The sequence below is a fragment of the Camelus ferus genome, chromosome 25 (genome assembly GCF_009834535.1).
Source record: "Camelus ferus isolate YT-003-E chromosome 25, BCGSAC_Cfer_1.0, whole genome shotgun sequence".
NCBI classification, from domain to species: Eukaryota; Metazoa; Chordata; class Mammalia; order Artiodactyla; family Camelidae; genus Camelus; species Camelus ferus.
In genome coordinates, this window is record NC_045720.1 from 28,337,291 (window position 1) to 28,354,266 (window position 16,976).

Consider the following 16,976-nt stretch of genomic DNA (forward strand, 5'->3'; position numbering starts at 1 on the left):
CATTCTGTGCCTCCATCACATCAGGCTCATTCCAACCTGAGGGCTTTTGCACTTTCTGGTGGCTCTCCAGGAGCAGTCTGGTCCCTAACGTTCACAAGGCCAGCCCTGCTTTCCACTCACAGTCTAACTCACATACCACTTCCTTAAGAGACCTTCCCTCACCACCCAATCTCTTGGCCCCCACTCCCTCCCCATCTCCATCTCTTTCATTACCTTGGTGTTTTTCATGGTGATTACAGATATCTGAAATTGCCTTGGTTATTTATTTCTCTGCCTGTCACCATCACCCCCAACCCAAACGTCCGCTCCAAGAGCAGAGCCTTGTTGGTCTCATTCACTGCTACAGTGTCTACCACGGTGCCTCCCGGCAGCCCACAGTGGGTGCTGAAGCACATTTGTGGAAAGGAAGGGAGGGAAGGAATAAGGTTGTTCACTAGCTGAGAAATCCAGCTAGTGGTTTTGGGGAAAGACAAGCACAGGGCAGTGAGAGAGGAGAGGGACACCTGTCTTGCCATCAAGATGTGACACATAGGAAGGGTGACGTGAGGCTATTCACAGGTGAGCCTGAGAGGGGCCTGAACTTGGGCACTGGTCCTGAGACCTGAGAAAAACTATTCATTATAGAAGACAGTCTGTGGGATTTGGTTACCCATTAAATGTGCAGAAAGAAAGATAGGAGTAAAACAAAAATAACATTAAAGTCTAGCACCCAGACAACCAGAGGATGACTGTGGTGAACCAAGAGGGAACTCACATTAGGAGGCGCAGGTATGTGGATGGAGAGGTTAGTCTGGTTTGGGGGAAACTGAATTTGAGGCACCTGGGGGACAGCAGCCGGCTGTCTTGCTAGCAGTTGGAAATGTGGGTGATTTCTGCAGGAGAGAGCATGCCGAGTGAGGAAAGAGAGCTGGGGAAGGACATGGAGAGTCACACACCCAGGGTGGGGGTCGGGGAACCAGGAAAGAGGAGCCAAAAGGGAGAATGAGGCAGAGAAGACGTAATCAGAGGTAGAAGAGAAATTCATCCGTGGTGGGAGCGGTGCAACTGAAGGAGAAGGTTGATTTCCAAAGTAGGGGAGGGCGTGGGCAGAGGAGATTAGCCAGAACAACGCAGTGCTGAAAGCTGCAGAGAGGTCAAGGGCAAGGAGCATTGACGGTGCATTTATACCACCCTTGGTGAGAAAAGCAGGCACAGAAATCTGTAACCCAATCTAGCCCATGTGCAGGAACCCATCTGGGCCCATCTGCGTCACCTCTGTGAGACTTGGGGAAAAGGGGAGTTGATGCAAATGCTGACTGTCATGGGGCTTGCTGTGCCCTCGTGACCAAGTCCTTTGTTTCTGACCCAGGAGACTCATGTCTTTCCAGCGTCCAAGACACTGTCACAGGCTAACTTGTCAGGTAAAATCTCAGACACTTCGCAGTTCTTAAAACTGCCACAGTCTTCTAGAACTCTGCCATTCTTTCATCAAGGGGTGGAATCTAATTCCCTCCCTTTGAACCTGGGCAGACTCGTGACTCACTTGTAAGCAGAAGTGACACCATGACTTCCAAAGCTAGGTCACAAGAGGTAATATAGCTTCTGCCTTTTTAGCTGGGACATGTTCTGGAACTGGCAGTAGTTACATAAACAGTCCAACTGCCCGAGGCCACCAGGCTGTGAGGAAGCCCAAGCTAGTCCATGCAGAAAGAGCATATGGAGACGCCCCGGGCCTGCACTAAGACAGAGAGGTGCCCAGCGAGCCCCAGCTGCTCCATCTGACAGCAAAATCCCCACAATTTTATCTACTAAATAACTTCAGGGACTTCTTGCTCTTCAGAGTACCTCCGTCATCCTCAAAGGATGAAGACTTTAGATTTGCTACTACTGAATATGGTCAAAAGAATAGGCCTAGAGATATAAACAGATTGTATGCATCTGGCAAAAAGGCAATTTGTCCATAATCATATGAAAAGACAGCAACCTCACTCACAGAGAGGCACATTAAAACTAGGTGACAATCTCTTACCCATTAAAGTGACAAAACTCCCTGATTTGGACAACATTCTCTGTTGGCAAGGCTAGGGGACAACAGGCACTCTCAAACACTGCTGGTGGGAATGCAAAACGGTGCACGTCCTAGGGAGGGGAATTTGGCAATACCTGTTTGCATTCAGCCTGCAGCCTGCCGTCCCACTTTTAGGAATCTACCTGAAGGTACACTGGCAAAATGACAAAACACATGGACAAGACTGTTTGTACAGCAAAAGTTTGGTATCAACCCAATGGCCGTGAGTGGGAGACTGGTTTAATAAACTATGACCTACCCACACAATTGAGCACTACGTAGTTATAAAAAAAAGAATGAGAAATTTACCTTTATACTCCTTTGAAGTGATCTCTGGAATATATTGTTAAGCGAAAAGGCCAAGGTACATAACAGAGGTACAGTACACTATCTTTTATCTTTAAAATGGAGAGAATTGTGTAAGTGTGTGTGGTATGTGTGTTTATTTTACAAAATTTTTAATGAAAAGATAACCAAAACTACAGGAGGACAAAGGGAACAGAGTAGAGGAAATAGATGAAAGTTAGACTTCTTAAATGTAGCTTGTTTTGTAGATTTGTCATTGGACCTCTGTAAATTTTTTACCTAAATAATAAAACAAAATTACACTGAAATTTTAAAAAACAACAGTTTTGCCACAAAAATGAAACAAATGAACCTACCTATATAGCAAGTTGATAGCTTAACCATCCACCAAGGAATTATTTCAAGTGACTTTAAAACAGCAATCTAACTGTACATTTCTACTGTGATATACCCTAAGGACAAAAACCCCCATAAAAATCTGAAAATACTTTCAATAACATATTGTTAGATATATAAAAAGCAAATAAGCATTTACAATGTTGTTAGGAACCAAGATTTTCAGATTCTAAAAAATGAACAAATATAAAATCAAAAAATTATGGGAAAGCCCTACAATTGAAAAATCTAAATCTATAATATCAACACAAATATACTGTCGCTTTAAAAAAGAAAATAAATAACTTCTACCTCTGTCTGCTGAAAAGGTCTATAAACAATAACCAATCCAATAGCAATGAGCACCCAGGCGCTGGAACCAGGACTCCTTAGGGGAATGGCTAATTCAAAGTCTAGCACAGAAAAATGTAAGATAAACCTAGAAAAAAAAAATCAAATACCAGAAAGGAAGGGCTATCAAAGATGATTGAAGTTGTGTAAAAAGAAACCAAACTGAGAGGCTCCCACTTGTCAAGGGTGGGACAGCTTAAGTACACACACATAAAATAATAATTGCAGTAAGTGCAAAGAATTAAAACTCATCAAACACTCTAAAATCCAGGCACTAATAATGTTATTTCCACCTTTGGAGGCAACGAGGATACAAACTGAAAGCTGATAATTAAGGGAAAAGAAGTAGGATAACATTTACTCTGCCTTTTCAGGGAAACCAAATGGGCAATAAGGAATAGTCATTCTTTATAGAATGTCTAATACATTTTGAAGAAATGTTAGAATATCACCACTTTGCAATTCCTAATGAAATAACTGATGTCGACATTGATTATCAATGACTAAAATCTGATGAGGATGATAATATTATTACAATGGATGATGGGATTGTCTCAGCCAATCTTAGTATCACCAAATTGAGAGATAACCAGATAAATATCAATCACATACAATGTGTGGACATTGTATCCTAATTCAAACCAATCACAGAAAAGAACATGAGACCATTGGTGAAATTTGGACAATGATTGAATTTTGGTTATGTGAGAGGAATTTTCATTACCTTTGAGGTACACTGATGGTATTTTGGTTAGGCTGAAACATACAGAATTGCTGCTATTACACCATTTCAACCTACAAAAATGAGTTTCATGTGATTCAATCTTACATCTTTTTAAAAAGAGTCCTTAGCTTTTAGCGATCCACACTAAAGTATTTATGGATGAAGTTACATGACTTCTGGAACTTGCTTCAAAATAATCCAGTGGGTGAAGGCGGATGGATGTAGAGATGAGACAAGTCCTGCTGTGTGTAGATAATCGTTGAAGCTGGATGATGGGTACCTAGGGGTTCATGATACCATTCCCCCAATGTATATATATGTATATTTGAAATAATGTGTGTTCATTTGTATAGTTAACCTTAAGGTTTTACACTTTTATAAAAATTGAAATGCTATGTTAAAAATGCCTGCGGCTACAATGAAGGGGTTCCAGAATTGTTTTGCCCAGTTGCAACTAGTTGGTATCTCCAGTTGTAGATGTAATCTCTGGGGTGTGTGCGTGTTTGTGTGTGTGTGTGTGCGCGCGCAAACATGTTTAAATTGCCTTCTCATTTGTGTTTTTATTACATTTCCCACTGAGTTTTTGCTTATGGCTATGGGATTTGGGGATTCCAAGAACAATCAGTGTTTGAACTTCGAATTCATGTGCAAAAGAAAAAAAACTAAGGGCACAGGCACACTCTCCCTGGGCCCCTTTGTTAACATTTGGGGCAGCTTCTATTTAAATGGTGCCTTTTGTAACTAGGTTCACTGGATGTTTTCTGAAGCCTTACGTCATGGCTCGAAGCCCCCGTCTCTAAAAGGAACACCTGATTCAGAAAAGTAAACATCATAACAGCAATCCATTCATCAGCTGCCCAGACTCACCGCCAACCAGACGTGAGGCGACTTTTGAAACACCCCAGCTCGGGCCTTACAGCCCATGGCAGTAACTGGGCATTAAAGAAAGGTGAACAGAGCTCGGAGAGACACTGGAGATGCCTGATTACTCCTCTCACCTCCCTGCAGCTCCACACCATGGAAGAAGTGCAGGGCGGTGGCGTGGAGGCGGGGGAGCCCGAGTGCAGCTGGGAAAAGCATCCCAGGCCACAGCAGCCGCCTCGTGGCTTTGAATCAACAGCGACCCGTGATGTGATGAAGGGACAGAGGATCCCGACATTCCTGGGGGCCCTAGGCAGGGAGAGCACCTGAGAGACCCAGAGCCCCAAACTTACTCTGGGTGATGCCATGACACAGGTTTCTTCCCAAACCCTACTCAACTCAGGAGTAAGATTTGCATAGTAAGATATACAATGCCTTGATGACCTAATGGTATCAGAGACACCTTAATAACCTTTAAAAACTGCCTTCAAGGTGAAAAATGCACTAATCCTATTTACTTGTTCATTGCACTGACATTGAGGGCTCATTTGTGCTGAGCTAGGTAGAGGTGTGCTTGAGGGCTCGGACTAGTGACAGCAAACCTGTCCCTTTCTCTCTTCCACCCCGGCCTTGGGGATAAAGACAATGGCTCTTAAACCTGGCTGAGCCTCAGAATCTCCTAGGACAGGAGTGAGCACGCAGCCATACCCGCTCATCTCTGTATCTTTTCCTGTGGCTGCTTTGGTGCTAAACATAGCCAAGTCGAGTAGTGGCAACAGAGGTCATGTGGCCCATGTAGCCTGATGTGTTTACCATCTGGTGCTTTCCATTAAAGGTTTGCCAACCTCTGATCAAAGACCTCCTTTCTCTGTGAGAGTCCAAGCACCACTTGGGAGCTAGTCAGAAATGCAGAATCTTTGCCCCACTCCAGACAAAGGGAATGCCACTCAGCACGGGCCCCACCCCACCCTACCATATCTGAAGCCCCAGGGTTAGGGTGAGGACTTCATTTTAGGTTCCCCAAGAGAATCTGATGTGCAGCACTTGGGCAAGGCATCCCACCTTGCTGACTACCCCAATCTGTAAAATGGGGATAAGAGGATTGGGTACTGAACACACGCAGATAACAGAAGCTGCGCTCATGAGGCAGAGAATGGGTTCGTTTGTGTTTGCACACATTCCACTTATCTCCCCAGCAAGCAAATCTGAGCCTGGCTGCTATGAAGCCTGTCCTTGAAAAGTGATTGCTGGAGGCAATAATTTGGTGGAGCCTCATTGTCAAATGGGACTGTTGTTGATGGAGGTGTTTAAACCTGAATCCCCCTCTTGTGAAGGGTGCGCGGCATCCCTGCTTCCCTCACAGTCGCCGCTGTGCCCTGTTGTTATGACGACCGGTTTCTCAAACAGCCCTGCTGTTTTCTACAAGTCCTTTCGATTTCCTCTTGCCCTGAAGTACACCAGCTCTACAGACAGTAGCAGGCTGTGTTGTTGTTGGGTTTTTTTTTTAACTTTCACAGGAAATAATGTCAAGTCTTTCAATCAGCCAGCTGGCTGTCTCCTGCTTCTCCAGCAGAAGCCCCCAGTCTGAGCGTGAGTGGGACCCCACGGGGACCTCCACAAATGTTCCCGCTAATCGGAAATTGGAGCCACAGAAGATCACGGGCACATCAGTTTCTGGCTGGCATTAGCTCTGCAGGAAAATGAAGCAGAAAACAAAGGAATGTCCACCACTGTGGACTGTGTGGACTGTGTGTACACAAAACAATGTCTGATGCCAGAAGGCCATTTTAAAAGATTTCAGTTTGGGCTATTGTTGCCTTATTTCTAAAATTAGTTCAGTATTGGCACGTGTAACTTTTTCAACAAATATCCACCTTTATGAATTCATTTGACACAGGGGAATGTGAAAAACACAATAATTACTATTATATATGATTATTGTAGCAAAATCTTAATACTAGTAATTACGTTGTCTTGGTTTCTGGCTGACCTTCCGCTCCTCACCTCTCTACCTCCTTTCCTGCTTCCCCCTGGCTCCTGCTAATGTTCCCGCTTCTCTGACACAGCCTTAGGATGAAAGGTACAGTTACCTGCTTGCAGCCTTCCCAATATCTGTTCTCCCCTTTTTTTCTTTGCCAAAAGGACTCACTACTTTTAGGGTGTCATGAGCCCAACTAAAAGTCTTGATTTCCTAGGCTCTTGTAACAGGGATGGCCATGTACCATGGTTCTGTGCAATGAGACTCAAGCAAAGCTTAATGGGTTTTGGGAAAGCTATCATTTTACAGATTTAAAAAAAAGAGAGAGAGAAAGAGAGAGAGAGGTAGAATGCTTCTTTCTACCCTTCCCACTTCTTCCTGTCTAAAGTAACATGCCTACAGCATCTTGCCACTGTGAGGATGAAATCCACACACCAAGGATGGCGAAGCAATAAACTCAAAGAGCCCAGGTTCCCGGTAGCAGCCTTGAGCAGTGCAGCTGCTGACCTCCAGACTTTTTGTTAAGTGCAGAAAATAAATGGAACCGTCTGTGATGGCCTCGCCCACAGTTACAACAAAGAACAACCTCTTCAGTGCACCTAGACTCCAAACAGGCAGATCTGAGGAGAGCCAATGGCTAGAGATGTTTTTTCAAATGCTGAGGTGACAAGAAGGATGTACAACAGGTGATTAGAGGGAGAGATGGGAGACTTCACAGCAAGTCTTCAAATTTTTTCGTATTCAGAGGGCAAGAATAGGACAGTGTCGGGAGTATCACATGGGGACTGTCACAGCACATTAATAAGGGATTAACAGAACTGCCGAGAAGCGCTAAGAACACTGAGGTTCTAGGCACGAGGTCCTAGGCTATCGGGCGCAATCACTCACATGCATGACTCTCAACAGCAATGCTAGGCAGCTCAGAAACAGGGATGTGAGGAGCACAGGGGAGCAGTGACCCTGGGTTTGAGATGGGCCCAGGACAAGATGGAGGAGGTGAGGGGATCCTGGGTGCTTGGAGGGGAAGCATTGAAACACTACACCCTTTATATTTGTGAGAACATTAATTCTGCAACAATTCCCATCCTACAATGTCGAAAACTGAAACCCAGAAGAGCTAAGAAACGTGCTCAAGGTGACACAGCTGGGAAACGTCTGTTGTTAAAGTCCAATTCCTTAACCACTGAACTGTCCTGTCTCCAAGCAAGATAGCACGGAAGACAATGAGGTTGGTGAAGAGAGAGGTCCAGGCACTGGAGGACATGGTCACGGGAGAAGGAGATTGTAAACAGAGACCAGATCTGGCGGGGTGGTTCCGTGGGTGTGGTGTGTCCCACAGGCTGGTGCAGTGACTTAGAGGAGAAGGTAAAGGGGCTCTGGGTTGAACTTCCAGGCTGAAGGGCATCTGGCTGGGAGAACTCAGCCCTGCCCAGCTGCCCACTAAAATGCTCACGAAGACAGAAAAAGACCAAGAATCACAACATTACTCAGAGTGAAGACTAATAGACAACTTAATCCCAGAACCTGGGAGAAATTGGCACTGTTTGTAAAGCAGATGGAGCTAGACTCAGAAAAATCTACTCACGGCAGGACGGTATAGCTCAAGTGGCAGAAGAACGCATGCTTAGCACGCACAAGGTCCTGGGTTCAATCCCCAGTACCTCCATTTAAATCAATCAATCAATAAACCTAATTACCACCCCCCCGCAACTAAATAAATAAATAGATGAAATTAAAAAAAGGAAAGGAAAATCTACTCAGGCTTCTGGCTTTGCTTCATTACACAGAAGCCACATGGCGGGATGAAGGCAGACACCGTTTCCCTATCCCACCTGACCCAGGGACCCTGGGCTGGCAGTGTGTGGCGCGGAACCAACCGAACACGGGGCCACCAACCTGCACAACCTCACGGGCATTTGAGACTCAGACAGAGAGCGAGTCCACACACACACCATGTTTCTACATTCATAAAGCGGCTGTAAATCCCAAAAAACGGCTGGGCAGAATATAAAACAGAATCCTGAGTCTGAGCCAAATGGCGGGGGGGGCACTAGAAGAGAGGTGGGAGGGGGACATGGAGGGTCCCACGCACCATCACACACAATGGATTCACACGCATTAGCTGAGTACGTAATTTTGCTGAATTCAACCACATTTGCTTAGTATTGAAAGGAAAAACGGGAGAAAAACTCCTTCACTTAGCCATGGCCTTTGCCCTCTGCTCTGCCCTCATTCAAACTAGACTGGGGCTGCCACCACCTCTAAATAGTTCCCTGAACACAAAGAGAAACAAAAAATTTTTTCTTGGCCTTTGAGCTACCATGCAATTTGAAGGATTTTTTTCCACGTCCCTAAAACTTTAATCACAGCTCCCACAGACGATGCAACGTGCAGCGTATACACCCGGATACAGGACCTGAAGGATGGAACCTAAAGGTGACAGAGGCATTGTTTCCTTCCATGTGCTTCTCTGCACTTTCTAAATTTTTTTAAGGAACAGTTGTTGCATCTGAAATCAGGGAAAAATATTATTCTGCCCAGAGACTGTTCATCTTTAATGAGGCCACGAGGTGAGTGGGATGCAGGTAATCTGAGCATCCCTGCAGCTCCGCTCGGGGCGCTCAGCACAGGCAGGGGGTGGTGTTAGTGCCACTGGGCTGCAGGTGTCTCCTCAAGGATTCACGTCCTCAGCCTTGAGAACACTGCCGGGAGGCTCCCACTCCAAGTGGTTCAGATTTTCAAAAAAGCCAAAGGCAGATGGGGTGGAGGAGGACACTAAATTTGTGCTTAGACATTAGCACTGCCCTGGATTTAGAAACAACAGACCTGAATGCTGCCCCAGGTGCTTCCACGTCCTGGCTTGGTGACCCCGCTTAATCTCTTAATCTCACTGGACCTCAGTTTCCTTATCCGGTAAACGGTGATAGCAATGATTTATGAAGTTATTTTAGAGAGTTATGTAAACTAATGTCCAAAAGAAAAATTCTCACTTCTACTAGGTGCTCAATAAATGCTACTTGAACGTAAATGACAAGGAAATAGACTTGATCTCAGAAGGAAGTGTGAGGTGGTGACCACGGAAATCCTCTCTCATTGTTTCAGTGTTCATGCTCATAAATACATTTTTACTAGTTTTCTATGCCTGCTGTAACAAAGTACTGCAAACTGCAGGGCTTCACAGAAATATACTGCCTCCCTGTTCTGGAGGCTAGAAGACTGAGATCCACGTGTTGGTGGGGTCGGAGCCTTCTGAGGGCTGGGAGGGAGAATCCAGCTTCTGAGGGTTGCCTGGTCATCTCTGGCCTTCCTTGGCCTTCCGATCATCATCATATGGCATGCTCCCTGAGTGTCTGTCTGTCTGTCTGTGTGTTTACATTTCCTTTCTATACCAGTCAGCAGTCACACTGGATGAGAGCCAACCATAACGACCTCATTTTACTTGATCACCTCTACAAGGACCCTATCTCCAAAGAAGGTCACATTCTGATGTACTGGGGGTTAGGACTTCAACAGACAAGTATGGCAGGACACAGGTCAGCCTACAGCAACATTCTGAAAGAGCTTTATCTCTGGAGAGAAGGAGGTGACTGGGTAGGGGCAGGGTAGGGGGTGCACATGAGGAAAGGAAGGCCGCTGGTAGCTAAGCTGGAAGGGGCTAAATCACAGTGTGGCTCAGACCACACCCCCACCCCCCAGGCTCCCCTACAGATGGAAGCCAGGGTGGCACCCAGACCGGCTACAGAACCTCTGAAGGAGTCTTGGCAGGGACAGGATTTTACAACAGGAGACAAATGATCTTCTGACAGGGGCTAGAAGCCATGGACCTGACACTGAAGGGCTCCCGGGATGGAAGCCCGGGCACTGCGGGCCAGGAACAACGGGTCAGGCTCCCACTTCACTAGGACAGAATGTTCTTACCTGCAGGAAGGTGCTGGGGCTCAGAGGCGCACAGATCCCAGGGAGAAGGCAGGACCTCCAGGGGCTGCGGGTTGGTGAGCGCAGGAAAAGCCAGGAAAAGACTCCTTGCTGACCGAAAGGGGACTATCTTTCTCCCACTGGGGCCCAAGCCTGAGGCCTGAAATTCATCTCTGATCAGAGTCAGAAGAACTTTATCTAGTGTCCAATGAAGACATAGTTCACTGGACTGAAGTCCAAGACAATATCACTTAAGACAGGACTCAGGAAAGCAGGTACGAGACAGACAGACAAAGCTGCACTTGCACAGCAGGGTCATTCCTCCATCCATGCATTTTTACAGTCATTCAACACCCGCCTGGTAGATGCCAGGCACGCAAACGCCAGTCAGGCTAACCCGAGAGACGGGCGTGACCATGCCTCGGCAGCGCAGTTTGGCCGGTGCTCTCACTGGGCTGGACAAAGTGCCTGGAGAGCCTGGGGCAGGCTGGGCGACTGTGCCCAGGGGATGAGGGCCATGGGAACATGCGACTTCCCAGAGCTTTACGAACTGCCTAGGTTTATTGCCACCCTTTTTTTGGTCACGATTTTTGCAAAATAACCCTTATAACAAAGGGGCTTGTGTTTGGCAAAGGAGACACAGAGGGGTGGGGATGTTTCCCATCAGGTAGACAAGAGCCCAAAAAGGAAGAGCAGTTGGGACTTTTGAGGAAAGAAAACATCACCCTGGGGACTAGAGGAAGAAGGAAGTGGACACAGGGAAGTTTTAGGAGATGTGTTCACTCACAAGACATTACCTGAGGTCCTCCCGTTGCCAGGCCCAGCACTGGGCACAGGGATTCAATGGCGAGGGGAGTGACCCCTGACCTAACTGTCAGAGCCTGTCGTCCCGAGGGGGCGGGCGTTAGGCCAAAATATAACCATCAGTGGTAACAGGTCTACAGAGGGAGCTGGGGGACTGAGGGAGGCTTATCCACCGGGAAGCCCCATGTGGGCTCTCCACGGTGCCCTCACTCTCTGAGCGGGGGGAGTCAGGATAATGGGGCTGTGAGGGCTCCTTCCTGCGGGGAGGCCTCCTGCAGGGGTCTGTACACACCGGCCCCTCCCCAGGCAAAATGAACTCCTCAGTCCTCTGCCCTCCCCCGGCGCCTTTCCCTCATGCTGTTCCAGGGTGGACCATGCTGACCTGAAGTGTGTCCACCTTTATGCCTGTCTCCCCTATATTAGTAACTTCTTGAGGTCAAGGAACCTCTCTTACTCATCTTCATGCTGGCTCTGTATTGAATGAACAAACGAGTGAACGAGTGTCCTTCATCTTTAGACTGTCGACATCGGGAAACAGGCCTAGACTACTGTCTTCACGGCACTATCTAAATGAGTCGGGGTCAGCAAGTTTAAATATTGAACTGAAACCAAGATTCGTTTTAACAAGAAAAAAATACAAAAATCCCTCACTCGTGTTATGGAAATCAATAGCACAAATGTAGGATTCATGAGGACTCACTCATTCCACAAACATTTATTGAATGCCACCGAGATTCTAGTCACTGTTTCAGATGCTGGGTATAGAGGCTGAAATCCAGACAATGTCCCTGATGCCACAGAATGTGACTTAAATGTGACTAGAAAGGAAGATCTAAGGGTTTTAAGTCACCACAAGTGTCATGTGAGTCCTCAAGGTAATATGGCAACAACAACAGCAAAAAAAAATACAAATTCTCACCTGGTTTTACCTGCGCCCAGAGAGGGTCAGCGCCCACAGCATAACAGACCTCACATTTCCTATGCTGGTCGGCTAACATCAGCAGCTCGGAGGTCATCATAGGTCCCCTGTATCAAGATGGACTTCGAGAAACCAAGTGGTGTGTTTGCAGGAGTACGGTCAGGCCCACAGATGTCTGAGAAATGATGGCAGGAATTGTACGTGCTGGTCTAGGGGACCAATGGTGAGAGGAGATGCAACGGCAGTCCTCAGACACTGAAGGAACCATCTGTGCGAGGCCAGGTGGAAATCACAAGGCAGCAGGTAGAGTTTCTTACAAGGAAAACTGCTCCACAAAGGTATGGGGAGAACTTCTTCCCTAGGGACGAGATCTCCCACCCTCAGGGATGCTGCACAGAAAAACTGTGCTGAGACCACACCACACTATCAAAAGATCAGACCAGACTTTGAGTCCCATCAACTGGGACTCTATAGTTGATCCCCCATTCATCAGGAAGGCAGGATTTAGGAGTGGGGGCTTTGGATTCAGGAAGAACTGGATTCTAGTCTTAGACTAGGAAAAGTTACTGCACACTCTAAGCCTCACTCCCTCACTTGTAAGAGGGCGGTGACGGTCTGCCTCATTCCCCCTTGAAGATTAAACGAGACGATTTACATCAAGTGCCATTGAGTACTTCGCCTGGCCCTTGGTAAGATATCAATATATGTTAGCTAATGGTAATATTAAGTGCTCTTCATTTCATGTGACTTATTTCAATTGATTTAGATAAATCATTTTGCTGCAAGTCTAATTCTGCAATCTGCCATCTCGCATTCACTAAAGCAATTATTATAGTGATTTAAAACTATAAAGTAGAAGCATTTTAGAGAAATTCAAAATGTTTTATTCTCTAGAGACATTAGGAAAAAACTAACAGTCCAAAAAGGGATATTTAAGGATCTGACTCAAGGGACTTGTGATTAAATTGAGGGGATGTTGGGAAGTGATTCATATATGGAATGGCTGAGCTTGGCTGGAGCATAGCAACCTCAGAGACCCCCTCTCTCCATGGGAGACCTCCTTCAGACAACAGAGGTAACAATCAATCCAGCAAACTGATTTTATAAGAACTAAATCATGCCAGATGAATTAAAATTCCTCCTGTGACAGAAAGACAGGCTTCAATGACACAGGGAAGCCATGGATATCAGATCCTGTGGCTTTGGTTAAGTCTTTAATTCCAGCCTCCCTAATAGCTGAATCTAAAACTTAATTGAATTCTTTTGGCAAGTGGAGGCTCCCCAGGCACAGCAATGAAAGGCTTGGAGTCACTCTTTAAGGAGAAGGAGGCAAGAAAGTCTTCCCTTTATGGGACTGGCCCCCTTCCTGCTGAGAAATGCAGAATTCATTCAATAAACACTTACTGAACATCTGTGAGGTGTCACTCTGGGTTGGACTAAGAAATGGAAATGAGATTTACAAGCAGACATGCTTAAATGGGGCTTTCTGGTAGATATGGGTGTGGAGTTGAGGTTGGAGGGGCCACAGAAGAAATGGAATCTTTGAGCTGGGGTTTCAATAGGGTAGGGTAAAGTTGGGGGCACTTTTAAAAAAAAACTGTGGGATCAGAAAGGCACTTGGAAGAATCTAGGTTAAATTTATGCAAGTGGGAAAAATGTCAGCAGCAAGGGATGCAAGGCAGGGCACGGGGGTGGGGGGCAGGGAATCGAGGAAGAGCTGACAGGGTGAGGGCAGGGTTAGCTGGAGTGCCTACCCATTCAGAAAACCTAAAATCCTAACCGCAGGCTCCACGCTCTGCTGAGCAAAAGATATGAAGATGAATTAGTCCTCTCTCTGCCCTCAGAGCTCCTGATTTGGGGTGGCTTCAATTTGACACTAAAGGAGAGTGACCAGGGGCCCAGAAAGAAGGGATTCTGGAGGCCGGAGGGAGCTGGAGGTAAGACTGAAGGGCTTGGGAGGCTGTGTGGTGCAGACTGGGGCAATTTACTTGAATCCCATGGGCCCTGACAGATGACCTCCAGAGACCTGCTCCAGCTCTAGAATTCTAGGGACAAAGCCATTATTGTTGGTTTTACAATCTGGATTCTCCAAAATCCAGCTTTCCCTTTTGTCCCCCATCAGAAAAGGACTGATGGAAACAGGAAAAGTGGCATTCTGGCTTCCTCCCATGACACAGTCACTGTGGGCTGGTGGGTGTCCCCCAGAAGCCTGGAACTGAATTCACAGGTGGAGCACTGACAGAAGATGGATGAGGCCAGGGGAGCAGGGAGGAGAAGAAAAATAAAGAACTCTGGCTAATCCCCCAGGGCAGCTGAAATCCAGATGTGTAGCTCTGACAGATGACCCACTCTGACTAAGGACAACCAGTTGCTAGTCTGAAAAATCCACAGGAATCAAGCCATTTTTCTAAAGGCTCTAAAGGGAATGCCAATGCACTTTCAGGGGAGGCTTGATTCCATCTTGATCTTCAGAAATGTTCCTCTCCACTGAGGCTAATGGAAGGCTCTAGGGAACTGAAATGATCCTGCCCACCTAAGAGTCTTGCCAATTTTAGGGTGCTGTTCCAGGACTGGAGCTGAGCCCTTCCTGTGAGTGATTCAGGTCTTCAGGACCACCTGACTGGCAGGGCCCCATGAGTGAGCATGCTTGTCCTAGACCCCACCTGTTGCAGGAACCAGATCTCATGATGCATGATGGGAAATGACTCAGGATGGCAGAGTAATAAAGGAATAAGCATTGGAAACAAATATGTACATATGTAGCCATCCCATAATAACTCACACCATACACACACACACATACACACACACACACATACATTTCCAGTCACCAAGGCAACCATTCTCTGAAGCTGTACTTTGTTCTTTTTCACACTGGACCTTTTTAACCTTATTTCCTTGGAGTACAGCTCTGGTCTTTTGAGTCTCTACTGAGAAGCACCACACCTCCCCGGGAAATGCTGTTTCATCTAACATTTACCAGGTTGCTTTTGAAGGCTCACGTCTTATCCTCATTCTGACACTGAATTCAGCCAACACATCTTTTGGAAACTCGCTGGTGTTGCATCAGCAATACCATTAGCCACTATGATTGCTATCTCAAGTCAGAAAAATCAGACAAATGTAGTGTAGTGTTATGCCCTTCACAGTTTCACTGACAGTTCTCACTTTAAAAAAAATCACACAGTTCATGTGAAAAAGGAGCCAGCTTGGTCCTAAAAGATGGAGACCGAGTCTCAGGATTAAAGTGGCAGCTCTTACTTATGAAGCACAGATTTCAGATGACTGATCTTCTAAGGTAGTTGACATTCCTTTTCCCCTCCTTATATGTTATGCTTCAAATTAACCTCATTTGCTATTTTAGATGTCAGTATTCAAATGCCAGTAACATAGAGAGGTCAGGAAGCAGTTAAAATATTCTTACCCAAATATTGATCTGGCTTTGATAACATCCATGTAATAAGGAGTGAAGTTTTTTCTTCCTTTTTACGTCACCAACACGTTTATGATTAAAGGTCAGTCTGTGGCAACAGTCTAGTTTCATCTCTACCCTACAATTATTAGTGTCTGCTTTTAAAAAAAAAAAATCTAATTTGTGACTGAACTGAAAAGGGACCAGAAAGTTCTTTGCATATTTTTCTATCAGATTTCTGTCAGAGAGGGGATGGTAAGAGTATCTAATGTGTAGTTGTAATCCACTTTCATGCCCTGCCTCGTATAAGCATCGAGGAATCATAGGGTAGCGAGGGGAGTCCCTACTAAGAAGCAACTGCTTGAAAAGTAAGCTTAAACGCAAAACTAGGGATGAGGCGGCCGGCATACATTTTGCCCTGAATACTAGGATTATGGATTTCAAAGCCCGAGACGAGGAAAAGGGGGGAGCGAGAAGGAAGACTCCACCCAGGCAATCTGGGTCAGTCTATAAATCAAGGGAGAGAGGAGCCAGGTGGCCAGTGGATGGAGTGACCGGCTGGGTGCACAGGCGGCCAGAAGAGGGAATGGGCCAAAACCGGGCTGCGGCGACTCCAAGCGGGCGGGAGGCGTGGGTGGGCTGCGGGACAGGCGCGCGGGCCGGGCGGGCAGTGCTCCCACCCAACGCGTCCCTGACCAGTGAGCAGGCACCGGGGGAGGCCAAGAGGTGCGAGCTTCCCCGAGGCTCGGGGATTAGCTCAGCCTTCTGTAAAGGTCTCAGGTTGGCCCCGCTCCCTGGGCCTGGGTCCGTCAGTCCGTCTGTCCGTCAGCAGGCAGGTCCCGTCTGCCTGTCTTCCACCTCCCCCGACCCCGACCATTCAGCACCGAATTCTCTGGGGGGCTGGGCTGCCCCTGGCGTCCCGCGCCCCTCCCGTTTCCCCCTCCTGTACCCCCGCCTCACAGCGCCGGGGGTCTGCCGGGGCCGGGCGCACTCACCCGCGTGCAGGCCGCCCGCCTCGGGGCTGCTGTCCGGGGCGGCGTTGCTGGGCGGCGCATCCGAGTCGGTGTAGGTGAGCCAGGTGGACTCCGTCTCCCGGGTCCAGCTCTCGTAGTAGCGGGGCTCGATGGCATCCGCCCGGCTCCCGCCGCAGCCCATCCTCCCGCGCTGCGGGCGCGCGGGGCGGCCGCTCGGCTAGCAGCTCCGGCGGCGGCGGCGGCGGCTCAGCCGCGGCGGCGCAGCCCGGGCCGGCGAGGAGGCGGCAGCGGCGGCATCGCGTCCCCGCGC

General features: G+C 47.3%; 1 protein-coding gene across 2 annotated transcripts in view; it reads right to left on the reverse strand.

The window, feature by feature from the left end:
• Nucleotides 1–16,976, reverse strand: part of BAALC (BAALC binder of MAP3K1 and KLF4) — a 56,844-nt gene extending 39,868 nt beyond the window's left edge. For both annotated transcript variants that reach the window (XM_032467739.1, XM_032467740.1), the window contains exon 1: nucleotides 16,688–16,976. In XM_032467739.1, the coding sequence (XP_032323630.1) occupies nucleotides 16,688–16,847 (160 nt within the window). In that variant the 5' untranslated portion in view covers nucleotides 16,848–16,976. The remainder of the gene's footprint in view (nucleotides 1–16,687) is intronic.